This window comes from Physella acuta, unplaced genomic scaffold, assembly GCF_028476545.2.
Source record: "Physella acuta isolate Inbredline_101_S28 unplaced genomic scaffold, ASM2847654v3 ptg000637l, whole genome shotgun sequence".
NCBI classification, from domain to species: Eukaryota; Metazoa; Mollusca; class Gastropoda; family Physidae; genus Physella; species Physella acuta.
The window spans coordinates 127534-154293 of NW_026732156.1; the positions used below are offsets into that span (position 1 = coordinate 127534).

The 26760-nt window shown below is 34.6% G+C and overlaps 1 protein-coding gene across 4 annotated transcripts; it reads left to right on the forward strand.

The window, feature by feature from the left end:
- Positions 1 to 15: 15 nt before the first annotated feature.
- On the forward strand, positions 16 to 26046 carry LOC131948306 (MYND-type zinc finger-containing chromatin reader ZMYND8). 4 transcript variants are annotated; one of them, XM_059309878.1, is made up of 26 exons: positions 16 to 148; positions 3113 to 3166; positions 3279 to 3311; positions 4032 to 4307; positions 4690 to 4805; positions 5130 to 5273; positions 5992 to 6105; positions 6413 to 6505; positions 6677 to 6764; positions 7894 to 7949; positions 8502 to 8582; positions 8687 to 8746; positions 8953 to 9008; positions 9266 to 9388; positions 9698 to 9860; positions 10329 to 10466; positions 11032 to 11140; positions 11584 to 14353; positions 18537 to 18615; positions 19289 to 19351; positions 19640 to 19772; positions 20126 to 20250; positions 21761 to 21910; positions 22489 to 22689; positions 25020 to 25103; positions 25519 to 26046. In XM_059309878.1, exons 1-26 carry the CDS (start codon positions 121 to 123, stop codon positions 25729 to 25731), a joined length of 5550 nt encoding a protein of 1849 aa, XP_059165861.1. In that variant the 5' UTR covers positions 16 to 120; the 3' UTR covers positions 25732 to 26046. The 4 variants fall into 4 exon arrangements, with proteins under 4 accessions (XP_059165861.1, XP_059165862.1, XP_059165863.1 ...); XM_059309879.1 differs by having other exon boundaries at positions 22489 to 22683; XM_059309880.1 differs by lacking the exon at positions 3279 to 3311.
- The last annotated feature ends 714 nt before the right edge of the window (positions 26047 to 26760 follow it).

Consider the following 26760-nt stretch of genomic DNA (forward strand, 5'->3'; position numbering starts at 1 on the left):
GCTTACTGTGCCTGCTTTGGAAAAATACATAGGGATTGCGAACTCAAGGCCCTGGCATTGAGCAGTGCTGCAAAGCATACAAGGCTATTATAAAAGTTCATCCTGAGTATTTAAAGATGGATGGCTAGTCAGAATCTAAATATTATAAGTATGATGATATTGAAATGTAGATCTATATTCATTAATACTTATTACATTATTAGACATAGCAGTACAATGAATGGGAACGTAGACGGTAGATCTCTAGGTCTAGAGCGAGGTATTAACCTCAATATTCTAGGCTACACCAAGTGTTGCCAGTTGGGTTCAAGTTAGTGACTGAGACTTTCATGAAATAAAGAAAGAGGAGCATGGTTCTTTACAAAAATAATAATACTTTAAAATAATTTCTATCATCTAGATTCTAGTAAATTTCCACTAGATGTATTATTGTTATATGTTGCAGGTGCTTACCAGATAATCAATATTTAAATCGTATTAAAATTATAGGCCAATTTTTAAAGTTCTGGTTAAAAAAAAAAAATTTTTAATTTTTATATATTATATAGATTCTAGATCCAGAATCTAGATCTATTAAAAAGTATTAATCATAGTAGATCTAGTAGTTAGATTCCTGAGATAGATTAGATCCATCATAATGATCCATCTCTCTAGAACGGAGATCGAATAAAATGAATATTCACATTGTCTACATTCAGGTCTAGTTAGAAATGTAATACCCAAGACAACTAGTTATAATATTGCCTAATAAAAGTACTAATAAATTGTTGTATTGTAATATTTATACTAATAATACTGTTAAATGAAAAATTGCAAGAGAAGTTAGAGATGTTGATATTATAATTTTTATACATGCTCATGGTAAACTTGGAGAGCGAAGAGTTTAATAAAACAATCATCATAGTCCGACTTATTTGCTGTGGTAACAATTATTTATCTGATTGATTTACATACTGAACTTTCTTTATTCATACCTTTTGTAAATGATAAACTACAGTATCTTAAGGCTGATGATTCCCTAATTAAAATGGCATATTTCTAGTTTAAAACTTTCTCAAGCTTACAAGATTTGCCAAAAAATATGACTCTACTGTTGGCTTGATGATCGAAAATTAAGATAGTATGTAGACTAAACTCTTATTGTTATTGCCTATCGGCCTTTCCATTTTACAAAGTAGAAATTGAGCAATAGGCCCTAAATTAGTTTACAGCAGAAAACATCTTTACTACATTAGCATTTTAATATTGTCTTATGTAACCTTCTTAAGGGGTGGTCCATAAATGAAGTCACACTTATATATTGCATTAAGTCACTTTCTAAAGTAGTGCTTTTAACCACTGAATGATTGTATCAGTAGAGGCAACTTAGAGGATATTTCCATTGTCAATGTCTTTAAAAATTATGAAAATAGATAAACGTTTGTTCCAGAAAATACTACACTAACTAAAGGGATGTTGTTAATCATACATCTGTTCTGATACATAGAAATTGCTAAAAATGGTCTATGGTTTATATAGAGGCCAATACAAATGGTTATTTTACAACTTTTTTTTGTGTTAGTTTCAATAAAGTATTACTCTTATTATATTGACATGGACAGATGTAGGGGCTATTGATTATCTCTGCCAACACAAGGACCCCTTGTAAATGCTCCTGGCACTTGCGTCATTGCTAAATATGTTTTATGTATTTGTTAGCTAAACATTTCCTTGAGTAAACTAAATTGCTTCGTAATAATTGTAGACCTAAGTCTACAAAGTAGACCACATAATTATAGATTTTAAAGGTAGTTTGATTTTAAAAAGAAAACTGCCCCCATTTAAAAATGCTGTTGCCAGTATTGTATTGTATGGTATTTTACAGCCTTTAAAGTGTAAAACACAATGTTGCAATATTTTGCTGCAGGGTTTTTTTTTAGAATTATCCATTAGGCCTAATAATTTTTATACCTAACTACTGTAAATTATATTAGACAACGCTAAAGAAGGCAGTCAAAGGTTTATACATGTATATATATGTATATAAAAATATTCTAGGTATATTTTGAGTAATTCTATAACTATATAATAATGCTATTTACACAATTATTTTTAATTAAAATCACTACATTCATACTATTTGTTTAAAATTGGCTATTTATAAATCTTCCTGTAAAAGCAGAACCTAAACACTACTAAACAGACAGTAGACATAGCTTTAAGTCATGTAAGATAACATAAATGCTGTCTAATGACCTGGGTCTACACAGATTGTTTTAAATCCCCAAGAATCTATTGGCTTGGTTTTGTTTAGTACAGTCCAGATGTTTAGTTGTTTATTATTAAATTATTTAATTAGGCCTACAATTTAGTTGAATTTTTCATTAGCTAGTTTTAGTCACATTATTAGTTGATTAGTGCTTATGAAATTCTACTGGTAATTTTAAAATAGAAGGCCTAATTAATAATTATTACTACACTATCTTTGTGTAGAAATTCCAAATCAGTCCTAATGCAATGTGCTTTATGTTCAGTTACACATTTTTATTGGTGAACATTTTTTTCCAAAGGGGCAAGGGCAAGTTAGTATAAAGTATAGTATTTGTCACTATTTGTTGATTTAAGATTTTAATTTAGGCACTTGTTTGTGTGTAAGTCAGAAATTTTTTTTCATAAGCAAAGCCTTCTTACACTTAATATACTATTGATTATTTGTAATACATTTTCAAACTAGTCAGTTCAGAAAAACAAATTTGCTCCTAGATCTAGATTTTATTGGACCCCTGTGATCAGTTGCACAATTAGTATTAGTATTAGAGGTCAACTCAGTATAACATTCTACTAGGCCTGTACAATTAGTAAGCTACTGATACTATACAACTGTTTATAGTCAGTGGCTAGGTATTATTAGAACAAAAAAAGCCATTCATTTCGTTGGATGCTGTAAAATGTTAAAGTTTGATTATGTTCATACTGTTACCTAAAGAAATTAAATACATTTTAATTTAAAATAATATACATTACCAAACAAGCTTAATACATTTAGTGTATGTAAGAAAATGGGTTACCTTATTAATTTGATTAGGCCTATGCATTTAAAAAAAAAAATTCTGATTTTCCAATTTTATTGCAGCTAGAAAAATGCAACGAAGATCTGATGGTAGTTTGAAAAAGAAACCTAGAGGAGGTAAATGTGTACCTGGTTGTATTTCTGTTCTGTTTTGTAAAACACAAACTCAATGAAGTAACTTCTTATAGTCTTATGGGACTCTCGAAAAGTAAGATGTTTTTCTTCACAGGTAATGGAAGGTTTAGAAAAGTGTCTTCAGAAGGTAAGCGACACTTGAAGTTTCAGAATTCTGCTGTAGCTTAAAATACAGAGTAATCCAAAATTTGTAGCGATGATCCTGTGTAAAATATTTTGTGGTTTTATAGTTTACTTAAGGAATGTTAACTAGTCAGTTGAATGTGCTTATATAAATAACTCAAACTATATATAAACACACTTTAATACATCCCATAATGCCTAAAACCATCTGAAAGGTGATTATTTTGTTAATCGTGCAATGATGGTTACCAAAACATAAATGTTTTAACTAAGACTTTGATACTTAATTTATACTGATTATTTATGGGTTACTTTTAAAAGGTTGAACTTGTATGTTTCTTCTCTTGCTGTTTGTTTTGTGTTAAGTTTTTCCTCATACATCTAACCTTAATCGTAGAGTATTTATTCTACATTAACTCTTTAATGTGGTAAATTTATAGATCTGAATTATATTAAGGCAACTTTTTGGTTATCTTAATTTTTTTAATGATTACCCTATCAAATATTCTCGGTAATTTAATGTTTGTTTTGACATTTTTAAAAGATAGATTCAAATTCCTTAATGCACAAATCAAAATAATTTTTAAAAACAAATTATGGAATATCTTTTTTTCCAACAATACACTTCAAATGATGATAAATTAACTACTGAAGTAAGCTATGATAAATTAACTACTCAAGAAGGCTAGTAAATTAGGATATTAATTTTGTCGATTTTCTTCAGATGTACCTGAGCATAACAAACCTGAAACAGAGGCAGCAACGCCTCCACCAAAAATGGTTAAGCTCTCAGCAGACAGTGTGAATGCCAGCGGTGGTCCAGTTGAACCAATGGTATCTGTCAAGACAAGTGCAACCCCGCCCACCAAAGGCATACGCACACGTCTCTCCACTGGAACACTCATCATGACAGGAACATCCACTGTTTCCTTAGCATCACAGGAATATTCAACCCCCACATCATTTGATACTGGAGGGGCTTCTCGCAAAAACTTGAAAGGCAAGTGTTACAATCATTTTTTGTTTAAATTTGTTTTAATTTTCATCAAGCTAATAGAAATGTTCTAGTTTCATATTAACCATTTTATTGTAACCTATAAAATATACACATTTTCAACATTCTAAATATTGATATTTTTTTTCTAAAATCTGTTAATTATCAGTCTATTTCATTGACGATACATCTTAAGTACTCTTATTATTAAACATGTAGGTAAAAAGGATCCTACTAGTTTCATTACAGTCTGCATGTTAATATTACCCACTGGTTAAAGTGAACAATCATTTAATCTCTGTGCAATATTAAAATTCATTATTTCAAAATACATTTAGGTGGATAACTTATGCTAACCATTCAAGGCTAATCAAATTGTTTATTATAGATGCTATGCCTGGTTCATCAAGAAAACGAAAAGGCCAAGATGATGAAGATTCAAGCGGAGAACCAGACACACCTCCCAAACGTAGAAAAATTGGTCGAAATGATGGAACTGGAGAGGTATATTGATGTCATTTAAAAGAATGTTTAAAAAGAATTTAGAATGCCTATTACCAGCATAGAATGGTGGAGCACACACATAACCAACTTGTTAGGTTAGTTTCTGAGCTTGAGACTGAAGGATGCTACTGAGACTACCGAGCTGTAATGAGTAGCTAAGGAGTTAAAAATGTAGGCTTTAAGGCATAAAGCTGACCACACTATTGCTTCAAATGCCAGGGAAAAGAAACATTAAATCTACTTCACCTGCCATTTGGGCCATTAGACCTGAAAGGATGCTCTATTTTACAAGTGAAAATAAAAAAAATTGTCTTATTTTTTCAGGATAATAAGAATGATTATTTTTGCTGGATTTGCCACAAAGAAGGTTTAGTGATATGCTGTGAGCTTTGCCCTCGTGTCTACCACTCTAAATGCCTTAGCTGTGAAAGCAATGTCCCCGACGACTGGGTGTGCCCAGAATGTGAGGTAATTAGAACTAAAACAAAACATTTAACCATTAATCAAATTAATGACCCGTATCGTCCACTGTCACCAGAGTTTCTTCCAGGCATCTCTTTGGGGGGGGGGCTTTATGGCGCCCCCCCCCCCCCGCGCCCCCCCCCGAACAAAATGAAATTTTTATATAGAAAATATATACTTTTAACAGTGTCGTGACCCTACACACCCCCCCCCCCCCCCCCGATAAAAGTCTTGAAGAAACACTGACTGTCACCTGCAATCCATGCATCCCCCTTGCTCCCGCTGTCAATATAAGTGGTTTAAATAATTGATTGCAAGATTCTACACAGAGTAGGCTTAGGCAAATTTATAAAAGCTCGTAAAAAAAAAAGCTCGTTAATAAATTTTATTTGTATACTTCTGTAAGGAGACAATATCCTTAATCTGTAGGTACAATGTTCATTGTAGAGCTTCACTTCACACTTATTCTTTTATGTCCCCTGAGGAGCAAAGGACTGCAGCCACACCTCTCCATCAGACTCAGTTTTGAGCAGCTCTCTTTATTAGTGCCTATGTAAGCCTAGTAACACTTGTCTCATCTTATACTGTCCCCCCTCCAGGATTTACTTGACTGACCTACTTTTCTCTTCCCCTCCAAGGTTTCAGTCTAAGGCTTGTTCATTTATAAGCTACATCAAAAAAATTGTACACAAAGAAGTAGCTGTAATTATTGTTTTTATTGTAGAAAATAATGAAAGCTGAGTGTACAGACACAAGATCTAAATCAATGGCAATGATCACACTGGACACACTGTGTACACTGTTGAAATATGCACTGGATCGTATGCGAACAGTTGGGGTATGTACCTTTAAAATTATTTGCATACCAATTTGCCGATTTATAGAAATTTAAAATGTATTGTCTTGGGGTTTTTATTCATTCTCACCTAATTCAGGAATGTTTTTTGGTTTACTTTTATGTTATTGTTTACTTTTTTTTTAAAGAGTAACTAATAGCCTTTGTACTTTCTACTAATTTACAAATTAAAATTGTTCTTCTCTTTGTGGTCAGACCACAATATAAATGTTACAATAGTGTTCAATCATAAACTTCTGCATATATTTGTTGTAGTATATATTAACATATAAATATTCTGTTGTTCCAGGCATCAACATTTGAAAACCCTGTAGATCCACTACAGTTTCCTAATTATTCCGATTATGTTTTTTACCCTATGAGTCTGTCTCTCTTAGAGAAGGTAACAATTCAACCTTAAGTGTCTTATTTTAAAAGTCTTTATCGTTAACTCTATAATTTAACCTTAAAATATTTTTAAAACAATGAACACTTTTGACACATTAACTTTTAAAATTATTTTCATGGGACAAGGCATTTATTTAACATAAATCTATTTTAATTTAAATTACAGAATGTTAGACGAAAAATGTATGGATGTACCGAAGCTTTTTTTGCAGATGCTAAATGGATTTATCATAACTCAGCAGTTTATAATGGAAGTAAGGTTTTGATATTTTGGTACTTTGATTTTGAGTGTTATTTAGTAAAAGTGAATATTTAAAATGTAATCTCAGATGTATATGGGCTATAATATTAACCCTTTGAGCCCGCCAGGCCGGTAAACCGGCTTCAACATTAGGCATATATGTCCGAAAAGCCGGTTTTCCGGCCCGATGATCTAGCGTCATATTCCTAGCGGCCGGTATATCGTCTAATTAATTATAATTAGCGGAAGACTGACTAAAACTGCGCATATGTCTTTTGAGTGCGGGATTATGATTTTAAAAATTGATTTTTAGGAAAAATGAAAGTGTTTACATTTCGTAGCAATGCCGCCGAAACGAAAAGCTGAGCTACAGCCGTCGACTTCAGTACATAAAGTTGGTGCAAAAGATGAAGCAAAAGACCGAAATATCAACAAAAGAAGTAGAATGACTGCATCTTAGGCAATACAACTATTTATTGATTCTGATGAAGAATATAATATTCCTGGTCTATATTGTGATGATAGTGACGTTGAATTTGAGACTGAACACAGTGACATTGAAATTGACAGTGACAATGAAACTGTTCAAGTACGCTCTGATGCACGTGGTGTCAAGGACAAAGACTTGCCGAAACGAAAAAAAAATGTTCTGGTGCAAAACATGCGAATTTTTTCTTTGCATCGGGTCCGGCAGTGATAACTGTTTTGAAAGTTATCACACAAAAGTGGACTTTGGGCGTTGAACTAGTATGGCCAGGTATCAATAATAACAAAACAATTACTAAATGTAAATTTGTTTCTTCTATGTTCTATCAAAACAATAATTATGTGTTCGTTTTATATACATTGTTCTGTTCAAACATTGTAAAAAAAAAGTAATTTCAGAATCTTGCTGCATTGTTGTTTGATTCTGAGTCTGGATACCAAATTTGGCTTGATTATCTCAAACGGTTCAAAAGTTATAGGCAAAGTTAGAAGCAGATAAGTGAAAATCGGTTTGGGCCTGGGAGCTCAGGAAATAGGAGAAATTAGGCCAGGGAGGCCAGGGCTCAAAGGGTTAATTTTATATAACTCATTTACAAAATATTAAAACATGTTAAAAACACCTTTAAAAAATTTTAAATTTTGTTTTTATTCAAAAGGTACAAATAAAATAACATCTGCTGCCAAGTCTCTGATGAAAGTCTGCAAGCATGAGGTAATAAGCTGATTTTAATTAATTTCTCTAAGAAGTTTTGTCAGGACATAATTCTAACATACTAAACAGCTTTTTATGGTTTATTTTTCTTCAAAACAGACAAAAGTTATAAAAAATACATCTTATTTATGTTATAGATTTCATGTTTCAGAAATTAGTTTGGCCTATTGTTTGTTTTCTTTTGACAACTAAAAATAAGTAGTTTACTTTTCAAACATGGCAGTTTATTGGTCAATTGAAGTAGAGTTCACCTGTTTCTGTGACCTCAGCATATGAAGGGATAGCATGGTCGGCACTATGAGTTAGGTACCTATCAGAGCTGGGTAGACTCAGGGAAGTTGTCCTGACTTGAGCCCAGATTTGAACTCTAGACTTTTGGGGTAGCAGTTTAACGATCTACTGCTAGGCCACGGCGTCTCATTTTGATGGCTAAGAAATCTTTTAAAAAGCTTTCTGTATTGTTTTGAAATGCCTTAACCTTTTTCAACTCAGCTTATCATTAGTATAAAATGAGTTTTTCTTTCTATTTTAATACCACATTCCTTCATTTAGATGACTGAAATTGAAGTTTGCCCAGATTGCTATTACCATTCCTGTGTGCAGAACAACAGTGACTGGTTTTGTGAACCTTGTGTAAGTCTAAAGCAATTTTTTATAGTTGCACCTTTTAGTGACTATAAAAATATAAATGAACAAATTTTCACCAAAAATTAATGGTCTATTTATATTTCATGTAGAGAACACCGCATCCTCTTGTTTGGGCTAAACTTAAAGGGTATCCCTTTTGGCCTGCAAAGGTAGACTTGTTTTGTTGTGTGAAATACTGTAAGATTTACTATTTACTAGCTATATTGTGTGCAAGGTGATTTTCTTGTTTAGTTTTATTTACCGTGTTTAAAATACATTTTATATTTTCATTGTTTGTACTTTTTTACACTTAGCTTAATGTGTAATTAATGATGTAAAATTTCTAAATAGATTTTCTATACATTATAAATTACAGGCTTTGAGGGAAGTTAATGGCCAAATCGATGTTAGATTTTTTGGGGCCCATGACAGGTTTGTTCAGTTTCTTCAATTTAAATTTGATGTTTAAACATTTTTCTTAATTTTTTTTCAGTTCATTTATTTATTCTGCAATGGCTTTGTGATTTTGTATTAATCATATAGAGAACACATTGCTTTTGTGATTAAATATTTATTTTATGCAGACTGTATTAACTTGGTTAATATTTATGTTAATCTTTAATACCCTATAAACTGAGGTTTTGATAATATATGAATCTCATAAAGATTGATTGGCTTACATCTGACAGGTCATGGGTGCCTGTAGCCTCGTGTTTTATGCTAAGTAAAAATTGCCCTGTGGTTGTAAAGAAAGGCCGAGGTGGAATGGACCTGGCAATGAAGGAGGTTTCAATCCATGTCAAGAAGCTAAAGTAAGCATTATCAACTCATGATTTTGCAAAGATAACTTCTCTGTGTCTAAATTATTGTTGGGGGGGGGGGGGGGGGATGGTAACGAATGTTTTTAACTAACCGAAAATGTTTGCTAATGTATGACTCATTTACCACAAGACATCACTATCTGCTTATTTTTTTATTCAAGTCGTTACTCCAACCCTCTTCATTCGCCCTGTACCTCTCAAAAATTTAGATGCGCCAACTCAGGAATTTTTGCTTAGGTAGTTCATTAAATGATGTGGCCAGCTTATGTACTGAGTTTATGGTTACATCTTACTCTTCAGGGAAAAGTTTGGCTCATTTGAATATGCTCCCCTGCGTACACCATTCAGCATTGACAATGTGTACGAGAACATGAAAAATATCAACTCTGACACATCACTGCAGAGAAGTGAAAGCTATCTTGGCAGGAAAGATGTCAAGCTAAAAGTGGCAGTGCGGAGAAAGGTTTGTTTATTGTGGTTAATTATTTCTGATTAATGGTCAATTTACTTTTTATTCTGAGTATTTATTATATCGATAAAAATTAATCAGTAATTGGGAAAGTATTTTTAAATATGTAGAAAAATATATGGTTGAAAAAAAATTAGATATAAAGGGCATTAAAATACATAAATTAAAAAAAAAACAGTAATCCAATCCTACATAATGTATTTCCATACAAAACCTAGTCAAGATGAAGAATATTGTCTTCACTCTACAGTAAAAAAAAATCAAATTATTTTAAATAAGATACCGGTAGATATCGGATGACTAAGTCCATCCTTCTAAATTACTCTAATTTCCAGAATTGTATTGTTACTTTATTAAAAAAAACAAATATTTCAAATCATTTGAATTTTATGTTATTTGGTGTCCAACTTCCTTTATAAAATTTATTTTTAGTGCACATTTACTGTTTTATTTTTTAAACAGATCAAAGATGGAACAGCTGCCAGCAAGACCGCCAGAGCTGTCAAGTCAAAGTACGGAACTATTTCCTCCAAGAAAGGAGCACAGCAGCATGGCTCAGTTGTTGGTAAAGCAGGCTCTACTGGACCAGTGCAGCGTCAGGTATTTACAGAAAATGGTATTTTTGACCAGAATTAGTTAAAAAAAAAAAAAAAGCAGTGTGTTGGTAACTTGTTTTGTTGCAACAAATATTACAGGAATTAGTGATTGCTGAAGAAAACTGAATTAAAGTAACAAGCTAAACCTGCTAACATGTATTGAAGCTATTTTGTTGCTATTATTTCTAAACTGGCTTTTATTGACATAAAATCCCAGCTGAATCAAAATTTCAGTTTAAGACTGCATTGTTCTGCCTTGAATTTACTATAGGACAAATAGACTTTTTTTTATTCTCTGTTGTAATCAGTGTTTCTTCCAGACTTTTTTCTCGGGGGGGGGGGGGGGGCGGACACTGTTAAAAGTATATATTTTCTATATAAATTATATAAATTTCATTTCGTTCGGGGGGGGGGGCGGTAAAAATTTTTCGGGGGGGGGGCTTAAGAGATGCCTGGAAGAAACTCTGGTTGTAATAAAGGTTTAATGTTAACAAAAAAAATGTGTTGGTTTTTTTTTTCAGTTAGACAGAATGTACTGTTTAAACCAAATAATTCTTTGTTTCCTGTAGGTGTTTTACCTGAGACCAATGCCTAAAGGTGTATTTTTATTGAGTCAGCCACCCTCGGAGTCTGTGCCTTCAACTTCAAAAGGAAATGGAACAAATCCTAATCTGCCAGGTACTCCAAAAGCTGTTGTGCTTTTTTTTTTAAATTTAAAAATATGTTAATTTAAAATTTGAAAACTTGTTAAATTTCTGCTACATTTTTTTTTTATTATCTTAGACCGTCTTGTGTGGAAGGTACTTATGTATATAATGTATATTTATGTGTATTTAGTTACATTCCTCATTAAATTACATTACTGAAACTTAGTTAAGAACTATAGGTAATTTGGAATAAACATGAATCTCTGTATATACTATTAAGGAATTATCTTATTCACTAAAAATATTTAAATTTAATTCTTAAACACCATTTTAATTTTTAAAATTACATTACACATTCTGTAAAGCAATAAAATCTTATTTGAAGCTATGCATATGCCAGCTAAATCTGGCCTAAACATGAATCCCCATTGTAACAGCTTTGACATCATTTTTACTTTATTTTCATGGTGCCAGAGCTATGGTTGGTAAAGAGTGCATCAACCACCAAAACCACCACAACAGAAACTGGCCCTAAAATAGTGTTCCCAAGTAGGAAATTGAAGAAAGAAACCCTGGATACGCCGACGGGTGACGACTCACAGAACGCAGGCTCGGTGGTAGATCTCACTGAAGACATGGTCTCTGGCACCCAGCGCACACCCACTCAGGAGAAAAGTGTTGCTAGGCAACCCGCTGAGAAACCTGTTGAAAAAAGTACTTTAATATGTGTTTCTACTGCATCACAGCCAGTCAGACCTGGCATAATTGCTGTTTCCACTGCGGTTAGAACTGGTGCAATGGCTGTTTCCACTACATCGCAACCGGTCAGAACTGGTATTATGGCTGTTTCCACTGCATCACTAACTGGTGCAATGGCTGTTTCCACTACATCGCAACCGGTTAGAACTGGTATTTTGGCTGTTTCCACTGCATCACTAACTGGTGCAATGGCTGTTTCCACTACATCGCAACCGGTTAGAACTGGTATTTTGGCTGTTTCCAGTACATCGCAACCGGTCAGGACTGGTATCATGATTGTTTCAACCGCACTGCAACCGGTTAGAACTAGTTGTCTAACGTCTGTTTCCTCCACCACACTGCAGCCAGTTAGAACTGGTTCAACAGTGATTACAGCTACATCTCAGCCTGCTAGAACTAGTATAACATCTGTTTCCATTACAACCCAGTCAGCAGGTACTGGTTGTGTAAACACTGTTTCCGCTACATCACAGCAAGTTAGAACTGGTTTAACACCTGTTTCCTCCTCGTCGCAACTGCTTAGAACGAGTTTAATGGCGGTTTCCTCTATATCACAGCCGGCTGGAACTACTTCTCCGACACCAGCAGACATTTGTGTATCCAGTGTTGAACCAACAGACCAATCTTCTGTACAAAAAACTGTTCTGAAGACTCCTTCAACTACAGTTATTGAATCAGGCAAATCTGTGTGTGCCAAAGAACCCAAGATCAATGAACCTTTGCAGAACATGACAAGAAGCAGTGACCCAAAGGAGATCCTATCTGAAGAGCTCAAAGAAGATTCGTCTCATCTAGCCCCACCACTTTGTTCACAAACAGGAAAGGAGCCACAGACTCCACCAACTAACCTGGCCAACACAACAACATCAACAACAATCAATCAGTCCCTAGCAACAACAGAAAACTCTGAGATTTCAGAAAAGAAAGATGACTCCCCCAGTGTTCTTCAATCCGCAGAAATATCAAACGCTAGTGGGCTAGAGGAAAATGATAAAAGTAAAGACGATCAGTGTTTAAATAGCTCCAAAGTGAGCTCAAACTCAGAACCACAAAACTGTTTACCTTCCGGGTCATTGACCCCTCCTCTAGCCACTACATCTGGTTCTTCAGTCAGCCCAGGCTCAATATATAAAGAAAATTTACAAAAGGTAATTGAAACCTGCAAGGCTAAACTGGGTATTGAAAATCAAAACGATGATGTTGAGACATTAATCTTAAGTGATGATGATGACGAAGAAGATTTGGAGGCTGCTAAGGCTAACGAGGACAGCGATAGTGAGGGCAGTGGAGCTCTGCTTATGGATATTGATGATCCTAGTGAGCATGAAAGTTCAAGGTCGGGAAACAAGGAGCCTGGGGTCACCCAGAGCTCAGAGGGGTTAGAGTTGATGCCAGAAGATCCTCTGCCTAGCAGAAGTGAAGGCCTCAAGGGGGGAGAACTTAGTGCTTTGTCTAAGACTAAAGACACAGAGGGGTCTGTTGTTGAAGAAGGCAGGGAATCTGTTGAGAAAGAGGCTGATGCTCCCACCGCAACACCTTCCTCAATAGGGCATACAGACTCAACTTGTCATGATGATTCTGTGGAATGTATAGAAAACTCAGAGCAAACAGTAAGAGTAAACTTAGATGATAGTGTAATTCCTTCTGTTTCGGGAGTGAAAGAACCAGTGGTAACTGACGCAAATGAAAGCACAAAGGAGAAAGTGGTCAAAGTTTTAGGTGTTTCCATGGAGACGACAGAGGAAGATTTATTGAAAGAATCTGAATTGGACCAGGTCATTACGATTGAAGATGACCTAAGTGATGATGATGATGAAGAAGATGATAATGTTGAAGACCATGTCAGCCTAGACATGGAAGTGATTTGTGAGGATGGGTCAGGGGACGACGATCGTGTTAACGAAGGTGAGCCAATACCAAAACGGAGCAACGACTCAACAGAAAAAGCTGCCTTAGCTTCTGCTGACAGCAACGCAACCAAAGACAAGCCTCAAACTTCCATTCTTGCATTCCCGAAAATCAAGAGAATCCTCTCCGATCCGCAGCCGGTTACCACCACACCATTACCAACCACGTCACCTACTTTCTCAACCCACCCCATGCCAGCACTGACCCACCACTCAGCGAAAAGCTCAACCGCCACGCCCACCACCCCCTCAACCCCTAAACCAAAAACCAAAGGTAAAATGGTTCAAATTCAACGCCCTATCATAGTCTCCAGTGGCGCAGGTGGCATTACTTACATGGTGAAGTTAAAAGAGCAAAAGAATACCAGTGACTCCCAGACTGTTCAAAGTATTCCAGCTCTAATGAAGAGTCCTGGTAAAAGTATAGCTGAGGCTCAGTGCAGGCAGAGGGCCAGCAGCTTGGAAAGCACTGATAGGCTTAGCAGCCAGGAATCCAGCAGCGACAGGGATGGTTTAACCCCAGGACTCACTGGCGCAGTTCAAACCTCGGAGTCCAGGACCCAAGTATTGAATGAAGGGTTAGTTGCTTTTGTGTACTTAAATCATCTTTCTTTTGTGTACTTAAATCATCTTTCTTTTGTGTACTTAAATCATCTTTCTTTTGTGTACCTAAATCATCTTTCTTTTGTGTACTTAAATCATCTTTCTTTTGTGTACTTAAATCATCTTTCTTTTGTGTACTTAAATCATCTTTCTTTTGTGTACTTAAATCATCTTTCTTTTGTGTACTTAAATCATCTTTCATTCTTGACGGTGTCTAAGACTCACCAGTTTCTGTGGTTTTTGGAATGTTGGAAGTATTGTGTGGTCAGCGCAATGTTTTTATGGGACAGCATGGCTGCTAACTTGAAAGTCTAGAATTCAAATCCAAGTTCAGTTCAGTTGGTTGTCCCTGAGCCCACCCAGCTCTGATGGGTACATAACACATGTTAGGGAAAGTTAAGGTGGCTGGCATTGTCTCCAACCTTTCATATGCCGAGGTCTCACAAACAGGTGAACTCTACTTCACTTGCCGCATGGACAGTGACGTTTGAAAAGGGAACTTTACATTTTTCTATATTTTAACTAAGTTATGTCAGGTGCTCTTCAGAGCAGGTTGGATAAAGAATGTCTTAATTACTTGAGCTCTTGCACATAAGCATTAAACGTTAGGGTTTGAAGTCAAATGCTGTACCATTCTACCACACCATTCCTACTATTAACTATTATGTTATCCCAAATTGTGTCAAATGTTTTCAATGATTTACAATGTTCATTTGGGTGGTAACGTAAATGTAGAGCCTATGTAGAGAACATCGTAACTAGCCTAACAGTTATGGATTTTAAACCAGGCATTAGAATGGCTTCCAGGCATTAGAATGGTTTGAAGTTTTTATTTAGCAATTATTCCTACAAGATCGTGCTGTATGTAAGGGGGGGGGGGACTTGATGCTTTCAACAACTATATTCATTCATTGCCAATCATTGGGAAGTACCGAAATTTTGAGTAACTAAATTTTTTTATAGCATAACCTTTCCAGAGGCGTAGCGACCCCTCCCGGCGCCTGGGGACATTTGGCGCCCCCCCCCCCCCCCCTTCATTTTTCTTATATTTATAATACAAACTGCAGCTTAAATGAGCTTTTAATATATTTTTTTCCAACTTATTTTGGCGCCCTTAGGGTCGGCGCCCGTGGACATATGTTGTACCCCCCCCCGTCGCTACGCCTCTGAACCTTTCCCTACCACATGAAATCTACAAGTACTACCGCAAGTCTTGGCCGAAAGAGTCGAAATACTCAAAATTTGAAAGAAGGCAGATAATTAGATCTTTTACTTACTTGTGAAATTTCATTTATCTATCTGAAACAGTACTCACGTTATAGGCAGTTTCTTCCAGGCATCTCTTCGGAAGGCGGCTCCGCCCCCCCCCCTCGCCCCGAACGAGATGGATTTTATATAATAAACATACACTTTTACTAGTGCCCCCCCCCCCTCGCCCCGAACGAGATGGATTTTATATAATAAACATACACTTTTACTAGTGTCCCCCCGTCCGTCCCCCGAAAATTTCAAGTGCCCCCCCCCCCCCCCGGAGATAAAAGTCTGGAAGAAACACTGGTTATAGGCTTTTGAAAAATTAAAAGTAGAATAAATTCCCGGTTATCGGAAATCGCTGAAAAGTTGAAACAGATCTACAAATTTGATATAATACATATAGATCTATATGAAATTTCATCAACCTAGCTGTAACGGTACTCAAGTTATCGTGTTTACAAACACACACACACACAGACATACGGACAAAATTGCAAAACTGTTTTCCGACTCAGGGAGGTGTTAAACGATTACAATACTTCCTTTATACCCCCGGATTGTTATATAAGCATATTCGAGATAGTTTAGCTGAGATCACTCCCGCTTTATTTGAAAAGACATACAGAAAAAACAACCCAAATCGTTTGGCTTTTTCTCCAAGATTCTTTAGTTGTCTAAAATATTAATTACACGAAATTGAGATAGATCTAGATCTAGAATCACTATGAGGAATTAGTACAAAAGTAATATCATTTTTACTTTCTCGTATATACGTAGTATAGAGAAAGTATTGTAATCGTGCAAAAAAAAATCGAGATTTTTACAAATCTCGACGTTTTACACCTCACTGATACGGAAAAACATAATTTTGCAATCTTGTCCGTATGTCTCTGTGTGTGTGTGTGTAAACACGATTACTTGAGTACCGTTACAGCTAGGTTGATGAAATTTCATATATAAGTATTTTATCAAAATCGTAGATCCGTATCAACTTTTGAGCGATTTCCGATAACCGGAAGTGGTACTTTTTCTACTTTGAATTTTTCAAAAGCCTATAACTTGAGTACTATTTTAGATAGATAAATGAAATTTCACATGTAAGTAAAAGATCTAATTCTCTACCTTCTGTCAAATTTTGAGCAATTTCCGTTGACCGGAAGTACTAATTTACGCTATTTCCGATTTCTCAAAAAACGCATGTAAATTTATAAAGTACTAATAATATTGCGCAATTATTTTTTCTATGAGATTCTATTCTATTTTTAAAAGTTTAAGTAATTAAAAATCATGTCTAGATCTATATTCCAAGTTATATAAGAATATTCGAGAAAGTTTAGAGGAGATCACTCCCGGTTTATTTTAAATGAAGTTTAAAATATCCAAACTCTACTTCGAGAGTCCAACCCGTTTGATGCTTATGAATCGCGTGACTTTTCTTCAATCAAATTACTACTCAAATGACGTCATAATATATGATGTCATCGAATGAAAAAAAGATGGCAGCTCGCAAAGTAACCGAGAGTGAATACGTGCGTGAATATCTAAAACGAAAAGCAGCAGAAAATAACTTATTAAAACGGTAACCAGGGTGACTAGGTCTCTATGAAAACGAGGTTCCATTTTTATTTATCTCCCACTCAGGCGCCAACTATTGACATTGTTATTCTAGATCTAGATCTAGATCTAGATTCTAAATTATAATTTCTTTTTAAAAAAAATAGATCTAGATCTATTCTAGATCTAGATCTAGATAGATCTAGTTTATTATCATTATGACATGTGTTCGTTCATTAATATTTAAGATATTGTCGATTTTAAATAAATTGGGCCTATACCGATACATATTTAAAATTGCCGTACTCTTTCAAGCGAGTATTTTGCCAAAAAAAAACGTTCCTATACTAGGCCTATACTCGTCAAATCTAGCTAGACTAGCAGGGTTGTAACGAAGTCATCGACAAAATAAATTGCTACGATACTGTATTACTCCGCCGGTTACTCTAGCGCTCAAGACCTCGTTGTTGGCTAGTCTAGTCAGCTCATGGAAGAGTATTTAAATTTTCACACTAGCGGGATTTCCCATTCCACCGTGTTTGATCTAGATCTAGATCTATAAAGTTTCGATTACATTTGTGACGTAGGATCTAGTAATGCCACTCATTGTTTTTGTACTTGAAGTGGTAGAATCTAGATTCTAGATCTAGTTTCATTTTGTAAAATGGCGCCTTCACACTTTTATAGATTTGCGAGTGGCCATCCTCTCCTTGCCATCAATTATCTAGATCTAGATCTAGACTAGATTCCTCTTTCATTCTTTCACATACAAATCTTCTCTTTTTTTTCACCCTCCTTGCAGTTTCAAAATATAACATCTAGAGATCTGGGGCTAGTGTTGTGGTAACTTTAAAACAAAAGTCTTGATTTATCTAGATTATAGATCTAATAATTAATAGTTAGATCTAGACTCTAGATCTAGGTTTCTAGATATAGTCTAGATGTGTATACATTACAAATACATTTTACATAGATCTACATAGAATCTAGATCTAGATTTTCTACATGACGTGATGCAGATGGGGGAAGGGAGGCTTCGTATTTTGATGGAATTGGTGAGAGGGGGAGGGTAAGAAAATGTGAAGTAGAATTCTATTTGTGTTTCTTAGAAATAAAAGTAGATTCTAATAAAAATTATTTTATTTTATTTAGATCTAGCAGTATGGTAGTTTTTAGGAATGGAGTGGAACTTTGTGGCATTGCTCATGTAGATTCTAATAGCTGCAGTGATTGCTTTGCCATGGAATGAGATGATGGCATGGCAAAGTTTCTCTTTAAAACCTTGTTGTCATTTACGTTACAAAAGCTATTAATATGAAAGTATTTAAAATAAAAACTACTTTAAAACAGAGACCAATCTTGTCAGACTGGAACAGGGACAACTTTATCAAAGAAGATTAGCAATATTGTGAGACAAAGAACTGCAGTGGTAAGTCTGTGTTAGGGTCTTTGTTTTTTCATATGAATATGTTTTGTTCGTTCATGTTTTATTTTTAATATGGTGGTGGTGTTCTTATGAATGTCGATGTATTGGGGATGGTGTTTGTAGTGTTGATTTGGTGGTATTGTTCTATATTGGCTGAATATTGATATGATAATAGGAATTATAATATTAATTAGTTTTAAAAAATGGATAACTCATCAAATAATAGTTCTATTGTTTACTTATAATTTTGGAATATTATATTATTAATTAGCAACAACAAAAAGTTTAATTTGTAGATAATAGTCAGAGCATCAAGAAGTATACTTAAAATCTGTATAGACATTTTGAAACAAGATAACCTAAAGAATATTGTTTGTACATTTTGCTTACTTTCAACTATTCCTGATAGTGAGCTCGACTCACTTAACTATTGTGGAGACCCTTCTCTATTAACAGTTTGGTCTGCTTATTATACAAAATCAGGCATGCCATGGAAAATCACAGCTTTCTCATCATACTCAAAATTACTTTATCAAAGTAATAAAAAGTTTTTAAATCTTGAACCCGCTGTGTTTCTTAGGGCCTACATAATAGCTTTAAAGTAGGTGAAAAAATTAAGCTGTAGTTGTCATCTTACATTAAACAGATTTTTAAAAAAATGCTCATTTGTCCCCAGATTGAACACTTGTTATCTAAGCAGATAGAAGAATTAGTCAAAGATGTGGAAAACACTGCCAAGGTAGAATTTCTCAAAACATTTTCCTGATCAGACAGATGTAATTGGATACCATTTGCTTAGGTGCACTGGCTTGCTAGGGTCAGAGTTTTACTCCTCCACCCATACACACACCACAATGTATGAAGATAGTAAATCCAAAAGAGATAATAGCTTTTCATTGGTCAGGTGTTAGAATAATATCATATATTAAATATTATGACAAATAAAGAGATGACCTCTATTTTATCTGACCAATTGAAATAGTAATTAGCTCCAATTATTAATTGATCAATGTTTTTCCCTATATAGGCGGCACAAAGTGCAATCAATGTTGATGCAATAAATGAAAAAATTGAAGATCTGAAAAAGGAACAAGCTAAGGAGCTGGACAAACAGAAAAAGGATTTTGAACAAAAAATTAAAGATGCTTGGAAGATAGCTAGTAAGTAGATAGTAATGTATAGCTTTTCTGCTACATATTTCCTCACATAAAATAACTCAACTCAAAACCTATATATTTTATGTATTTATTTATTTATATCCCTGCATATTTTTATATGTAGTTGCAGACTCAATTAGCACTCTCTTCCATGTTCAAACAACCAAATTTATTGTTATTAAAATATATTAACAGATTTGTCCAAACGATTTTTTAAAACAAAAACTACACCCACTTGTTGAAATTGCAGTATTTCTTCCAATCTAATTGTCTTTAACATGATTTCCTTTCTTGTTTGTGCTCTTAATGCCCAGTGAGTTCCTCTTTAAGACAGCATTACATGACGTTTTTTCCAGCCACCACAGTTAAAGAGGTAGAAGCCAATTTTGACTTGCAAAAAAAAGCTCTGGGTGAGAGGTTGAAAGAGAAGTTCAACAAAGAGCTGGAGAAAGCTGTGGCAGAAACCAAGAAGATGCAATGGGTGAGAGATGCTCTCAACTTTATTTGCTCACACGCCTCTTTCAGTTATCCTGTGATAGTTGAAAGTCTAAAGGGGCGGGTTGGGTTTAAATGTTGGTGTAAGAATTTTAGTGAAGACATTTAGTAGTTTTTAAGCTGGGCTTTGTTGTCTTATGTTGTTGACTTCAAAGGGTTTAATTATTGGTCCACATTTCGTTTATAGTGTAAACCCCCTTTAATGACTAATTAGCTTTGTTCACCTGTCTGATAGAAAAAGATTGTTTTTATGTTAGTTGATTCTATAGCTTATGTTTTCATTTGTATATGTTATAACTTAAACTGAAGTTATTGTTAGCATTTTGATTGTTCTAGCATGCTTGTTTAGTGTGCTGAGTGCTGGAAGGAGGCTGAGTTCTTTAACTGTTGTGTTATATTTGTTAGTGTGCTAAGTGCTGAGGCTGTGTACTTTAACTGTTGTGTTATATTTGTTAGTGTGCTAAGTGCTGAGGCTGTGTACTTTAACTGTTGTGTTATATTTGTTAGTGTGCTAAGTGCTGAGGCAGTGTACTTTAACTGTTTTGTTATATTTGTGCTGGAATGAGGCTGAGTTCTTTAACTGTTGTGTTATATTTGTACTGGAAGGAGGCTGTGCACTTTAACCGTTGTGTTATATTTGTGCTGGAAGGAGGCTGTTTACTTTAACCGTTGTGTTATATTTGTTAGTGTGCTGAGGCTGATTTCTTTAACTGTTGTGTTATATTTGTGCTAGAAGGAGGCTGAGTAACTTTAACTGTTGTGTTATATTTGTGCTGGAAGGAGGCTGAGTTCTTTAACTGTTGTGTTATATTTGTTAGTGTGCTAAGTGCTGAGGCTGTGTACTTTAACTGTTGTGTTATATTTGTTAGTGTGCTAAGTGCTGAGGCTGTGTACTTTAACTGTTGTGTTATATTTGTTAGTGTGCTAAGTGCTGAGGCTGTGTACTTTAACTGTTGTGTTATATTTGTACTGGCAGGAGGCTGTGTACTTTAACCGTTGTGTTATATTTGTTAGTGTGCTGAGTGCTGGCAGGAGGCTGTGTACTTTAACTGTTCTTATATTTGTTAGTGTGCTGAGTGCTGAGGCTGAGTACTTTAACCATTGTGTTATATTTGTTAGTGTGCTGAGTGCTGGCAGGAGGCTGTGTACTTTAACTGTTGTGTTATATTTGTTAGTGTGCTAAGTGCTGAGGCTGTGTACTTTAACCGTTGTGTTATATTTGTTAGTGTGCTGAGTGCTGGCAGGAGGCTGTGTACTTTAACTGTTGTGTTATATTTGTTAGTGTGCTGAGTGCTGGCAGGAGGCTGTGTACTTTAACTGTTGTGTTATATTTGTTAGTGTGCTAAGTGCTGAGGCTGTGTACTTTAACCGTTGTGTTATATTTGTTAGTGTGCTGAGTGCTGGCAGGAGGCTGTGTACTTTAACCGTTGTGTTATATTTGTTAGTGTGCTAAGTGCTGAGGCTGTGTACTTTAACCGTTGTGTTATATTTGTTAGTGTGCTGAGTGCTGGCAGGAGGCTGTGTACTACTGCTGCTGGAACACCAGCTACTGTGGCTTCGAGTGCCAACAGAAACACTGGCCAGCCCATATGCCAAAGTGTATGCAGACACAACAGCAGCAACAACAGGGACAGAATGTGCCACAGGTATGTCTAATTCTTGTTAATAGACATATGCCACATTTGTGCTTTCTAAAAATGTCTCTCATTAAGTATACTTTATCTTCTGTAAAGTATCTGTAGAATATATCTTATGTAAGTTATCAGTATCTTTTATCTTGTGTAATTTATCAGTTTATTTTTAACTTTTAAGTAATTTATAAAGAGAAATTTACCAAAATCTTTCATAGGCCTGTTTTAATATTTAAAACCCTTCATCTTTAGGAACAATGTCATAAATGTTGGTGAGCAGTCAACATTGGCATTAAAATTACTTAAATGTTGACAAATTATTTCAATGTTTTTAATAAATTAGGTAGAATGATAAAAAGGTTTGAGGTTTTCCCTTATTTATTCATACATATTTATTATTTAGTATGTTTGCTGTAGATGCAGCTTTATTAAAAATAGTAATAGTTAAAGCTAATAAAGATTGCAAGGTAGATATCTTAATTTTTTTTAATGTAAGAAAAAAAGATTAGGTTTTAATCTGCAATGTTGTTTGTCAAAATAAATAGTTCAAAGATTCCACATAATAAGCCAAAATATTTGTGCCATTCCCCCAGTCTCCAAACCAGGCTACTCCAAACCAGGCTACTCCAAACCAGGCTATGAAAATCATCTCCACCTTGACACCAGTCAGTCACAACATGTCCACAGCCTCACCAATTGTCACCCCAGTCACTGTCAAGTCACTCCTAAACAATGCTAAACAAAAGAAAGCTATGACCATATCCTCACAGAAGACTAATGAAGAAGCAGTTAGTGTAAGTAAATCATTAAGTCTTCTCACTTTTTTAGCTAGTGTATGTTGGATATCGCATGCAATTTCAAGCTTCACTAGTGTTTAAACAAATTTTAACAGTTAAAAACTTAACTTTTTCATCTTTAATTTGATACCAATTTTAGTTATCAAAGTGAATCTGTAGACTGAAAAATGCTTATTTGTTAACGCGATGCAACTATTCCTTTGTAATGAGTTCAGGTTTGCTCACGAAAATTTTCTTCTGCATTAGTCAATCCTGTCTAAATACACACAGAAAATAAATTAAAACAAGGCTTGGTTTATTTCACTTACAGAACTGGGTAGTTTTTTTTTTACATGTCAAGTGACAGCTAGTGTACATTAATGATTTTCTTGCTTATAGTTAATTACTTGCTTGTCCATGCATAACAAAATAGGGATTTTACTTTACCTGTTATTTTCACTAAGCTTCCTATTTCATACATTAAGCTGACAAAAATGTATCATTTAGTTTTCTTACTTAACTGTTAAGCACTCTCTTCCACACTAAGGCTAGCTAACCAATCATTTGGTTGTTACCATTTTAAAACTTACACAACATTGAACATATTTTATACAATAAGGCAAAGAAATTTTATATTTTTTTAAAAACACAACTTTAGAATGGATATGTGACTATATTGTTTAATGATTGTTTTTAATTTTTTTTTTCCTTTTTTTTTTGTAGGTAAATAAGTATCTTGACAAATCGTTATGAATTTTGGTTTTTTATTTTTATGCTTTGTCTTTTTTTTTTAAGTTGTTGTTTTGATTTAATTTGCTGGAATTTTCAATTAGTAAAAAAAAATTAAAATGTATTCTTTTCTCATTGTTGCAATTACAAAGCAAAAATAGTTGCTAACATTAAATTCTTCCGTACATGTTTTGAAATATTGTTTCATCCTTCAACAATCCTGATATTCAGCTAGGTAATTATTGTGATATTGAATAAATAAAATGAAACAAAATTTAAGTAACTATTTTAGCAATTTATTTTGTTTGATGTTTTAGGTTTTATTAGTGAATATTTATTTAAGTTATTATCATGTATTTGACACTAAGGAAGTGCAGCTTTAGAAATCAATGATCAACAGGCTTATTCCACATTAATCTAAAAAACAAAAGTTTAAGAAAAAACAAATAAGACACAACACTTTTCTTTTAATGCTTTTTATAAAGTAAAAATGGGGGGGGGGGGGGGCGGGGTGTATTATGAAATTGTGGAAGAATTTTATGCACAAGGCTGTTATTGACTTGAAGTTTTTGTGTTAAGACAGTTGGAAATAGCTAGCAAGGGTAGGGATTTTGTTGTGTTTATGGAGTGGATGATATGTTACTGTTTGTGTAAAGACAGTCTCATTCTATACATTAATCTAAAAGCATACACTATTCGTCACATTAACAACATTCATTTTGGTATGGTCAAAAGTTAATTAAAAGTCTTAGTTGGATTAGGTTTATAGAATAATGTTTTACCTATGTGAGTGAGTTAGCTTGTTTATCACACAAACAATTTCAGCAGTACTTTGGTAGTGGTCATGGACTAAATTGGTTTTTTAAATGACCTCTTAATTTCTGGAGTTGTCATAACCAAGTCACTTTATAATAAAGCGTGACAGCTAGGTAGAGCAGTGTGGTAGGCTTGCCATACAACTGAGAAGATTTTGAAACCTTTTAGCAAGTTAATGAAGTGAGCTTACAACTTATCAACACTCTAAAAGTTCCCTTTTCGAACCTGACAGTCCAAGTGAAATAGAGTTCACTTGTTTCTGTGTTCTCAGCATATGATGGGATAGTGTGGTCAGCACTATGCCCAAACGCCTTTAGTTTCCCTAACATCAGAGCTGGGTGGACTCAAGGGTGTTCTACATTTCTTGAACCCGGATTCAAACCCAAGACTTTCTGGTTAGCAGTCTAGCACTTTACCGCTATGCCACACCATCCAATATTAACACACTAAGTCACCATGTAACCTAATAACCTTAGAGAAACACAATTTATTAACTTTTAAAAATCTTTAACTTATCCACCTTCTCATAGCTTATATTATTTATAAGATGACTTAGTTGTTAATCAAAGGCATTTTTGTAATCCACTTAAATTACTATTTTTAATAATCTAAACGACCTTATTCTAATCCATTTAATAATTTGATACGAAATTGATGATATTATAATTGACTCTTCCATTTATCTAAAAGAAAATGTAATAAATTTGTTATGGGTTCATGTTTCTCTATGGCAGCAGTACTTTATAATAACAATTTACGCAATTCATGCACATATTTGACCTTTCAAAGATATGTAATTGCAGATTCCTGTGTCTTACGGCCAAAACTATCAGATAGATCTACAGTATGTACCCCAACAGAGGCCGATTAGTTCTGTTCGCCAACAGGTTAGCTTTTGTTTCATTATTGAATTTGTTCATTTACTGGGGATTTTCTAATAATATTAATGCATCAAAGCAATCACTTGTGAAGCTGACAAATGTGATGAAAGTCAGGACTTTGATCTTAATGAGATACAAAACAAAATTCCAAAAATCTTGAAGGTGGGATAATTGCTTTGATTTGTTAGAAGGGTGGAGATGGGTTTGGCATTTTACTGTCTTTCAGATTTTAAGGTGACCAAAACAAATTTTAAAAATCTACTGGATTTGCCCTTTTTTAGAACCATCTGATTTTGAAATGGTATTTTTCTCTGATAAAATCTTATGTTAAATTATGTTAACAAATTTTGTGATATAGTTGTTTTTTTTTTATTTAGTTCAATGCTGTTTGTCCTCATCCCATATTTATACAACTGTTTAGGTCCAGGTTGTAGGCTCCAACACACAACTGCCCATCATCATGCCATCAATCATATCCAATGGTGTCCTGCGGCAGCCAGTGCAAGTGATTCGCAACTTCCCCTTAGTCCGTCAATCAGCGCCCAACACACCAACTCAGCCAAACATTGAGAACAGCCAGTACATCATCACCTCTGGTCTGGGGGGTCTGGTCAAACAAGCAAGGCAGATCTAATTTGTTTCTATCATCTACTGCTACTCATCTGCACTATTACCATATTTCTGTAATCATTTTGCTGAATCACCTATTAGATATTTTTAAAGTAGTATTTTTTCCTTAACAACATTATGGAAAAAGTACTACTTTAGACTTAATATGGCTAAAATCACGTTGTAAATAAACATTTTTTTTTTTTCTAATTTGACTTTTATTCATGGATCTTTTAACTTGTCATGTAAAATAATCCCTCTAGATACAATTTTTCAAAATATCTAGTAAAAAAAAAAATCTGTTGTTGAAGTTGGAACTAGAATAAACCACTATCTATTTACTTTAAAAAACGTTTTTAGTTTTTTGCACAGAATGAATGGGGAAACTGGAGATGAAGAAACATTTTGTCTAGATGATGAGCAAAGATGGAGTGAGAAAAATCTAGGTCAGGATGTGGAACAAAGTCTGAAATATAAAGTAGGAGAGATTGAAGCATCAGGTGTGGATCATAAAATCAATGGTTTAGAGAATCAAAAACCAAGCAATGAACTTGAATATGAAGAATTAAAAAATGGACTAAGTATTGAATACAAAGAAGAATTGGAAAATGGATTTGGTGATGATTTCCTGAAAGAAACATGTTTTTATGATACCAATAGATGTTTGCAACAAAGTCATGTTAAGCTAACAAAAGTTAAACGTGCAGGTTCTGGTAAAAGAAGGAAAAAAGGAGATCTCTCTCGCAGAACGCGTGATGCCCAACGAGCAAGGAAAAGAAGATTGTCACTATTAGCCCAAGAAACAGAAGAGGAAGCCGCAGCTAGACGTGCTCATATAGCTGAACAAGCTAAGCGCAGATATTTAGCTAAGCTAGCTCAAGAAACTGAAGAGGAGGCAGCTGCAAGACGCATTCATCATGCTGAGAAACGTAGGCTCAGAAGGCTAGAGCATACAGCTAAAAAACCTGCTGCCACAAGGTGTGTGTTTTCTACTGAACAACCTGGGATCAAACAACACTTAGAGCCCAAGAAACTGAAGAGGAAGTAGCTGCAG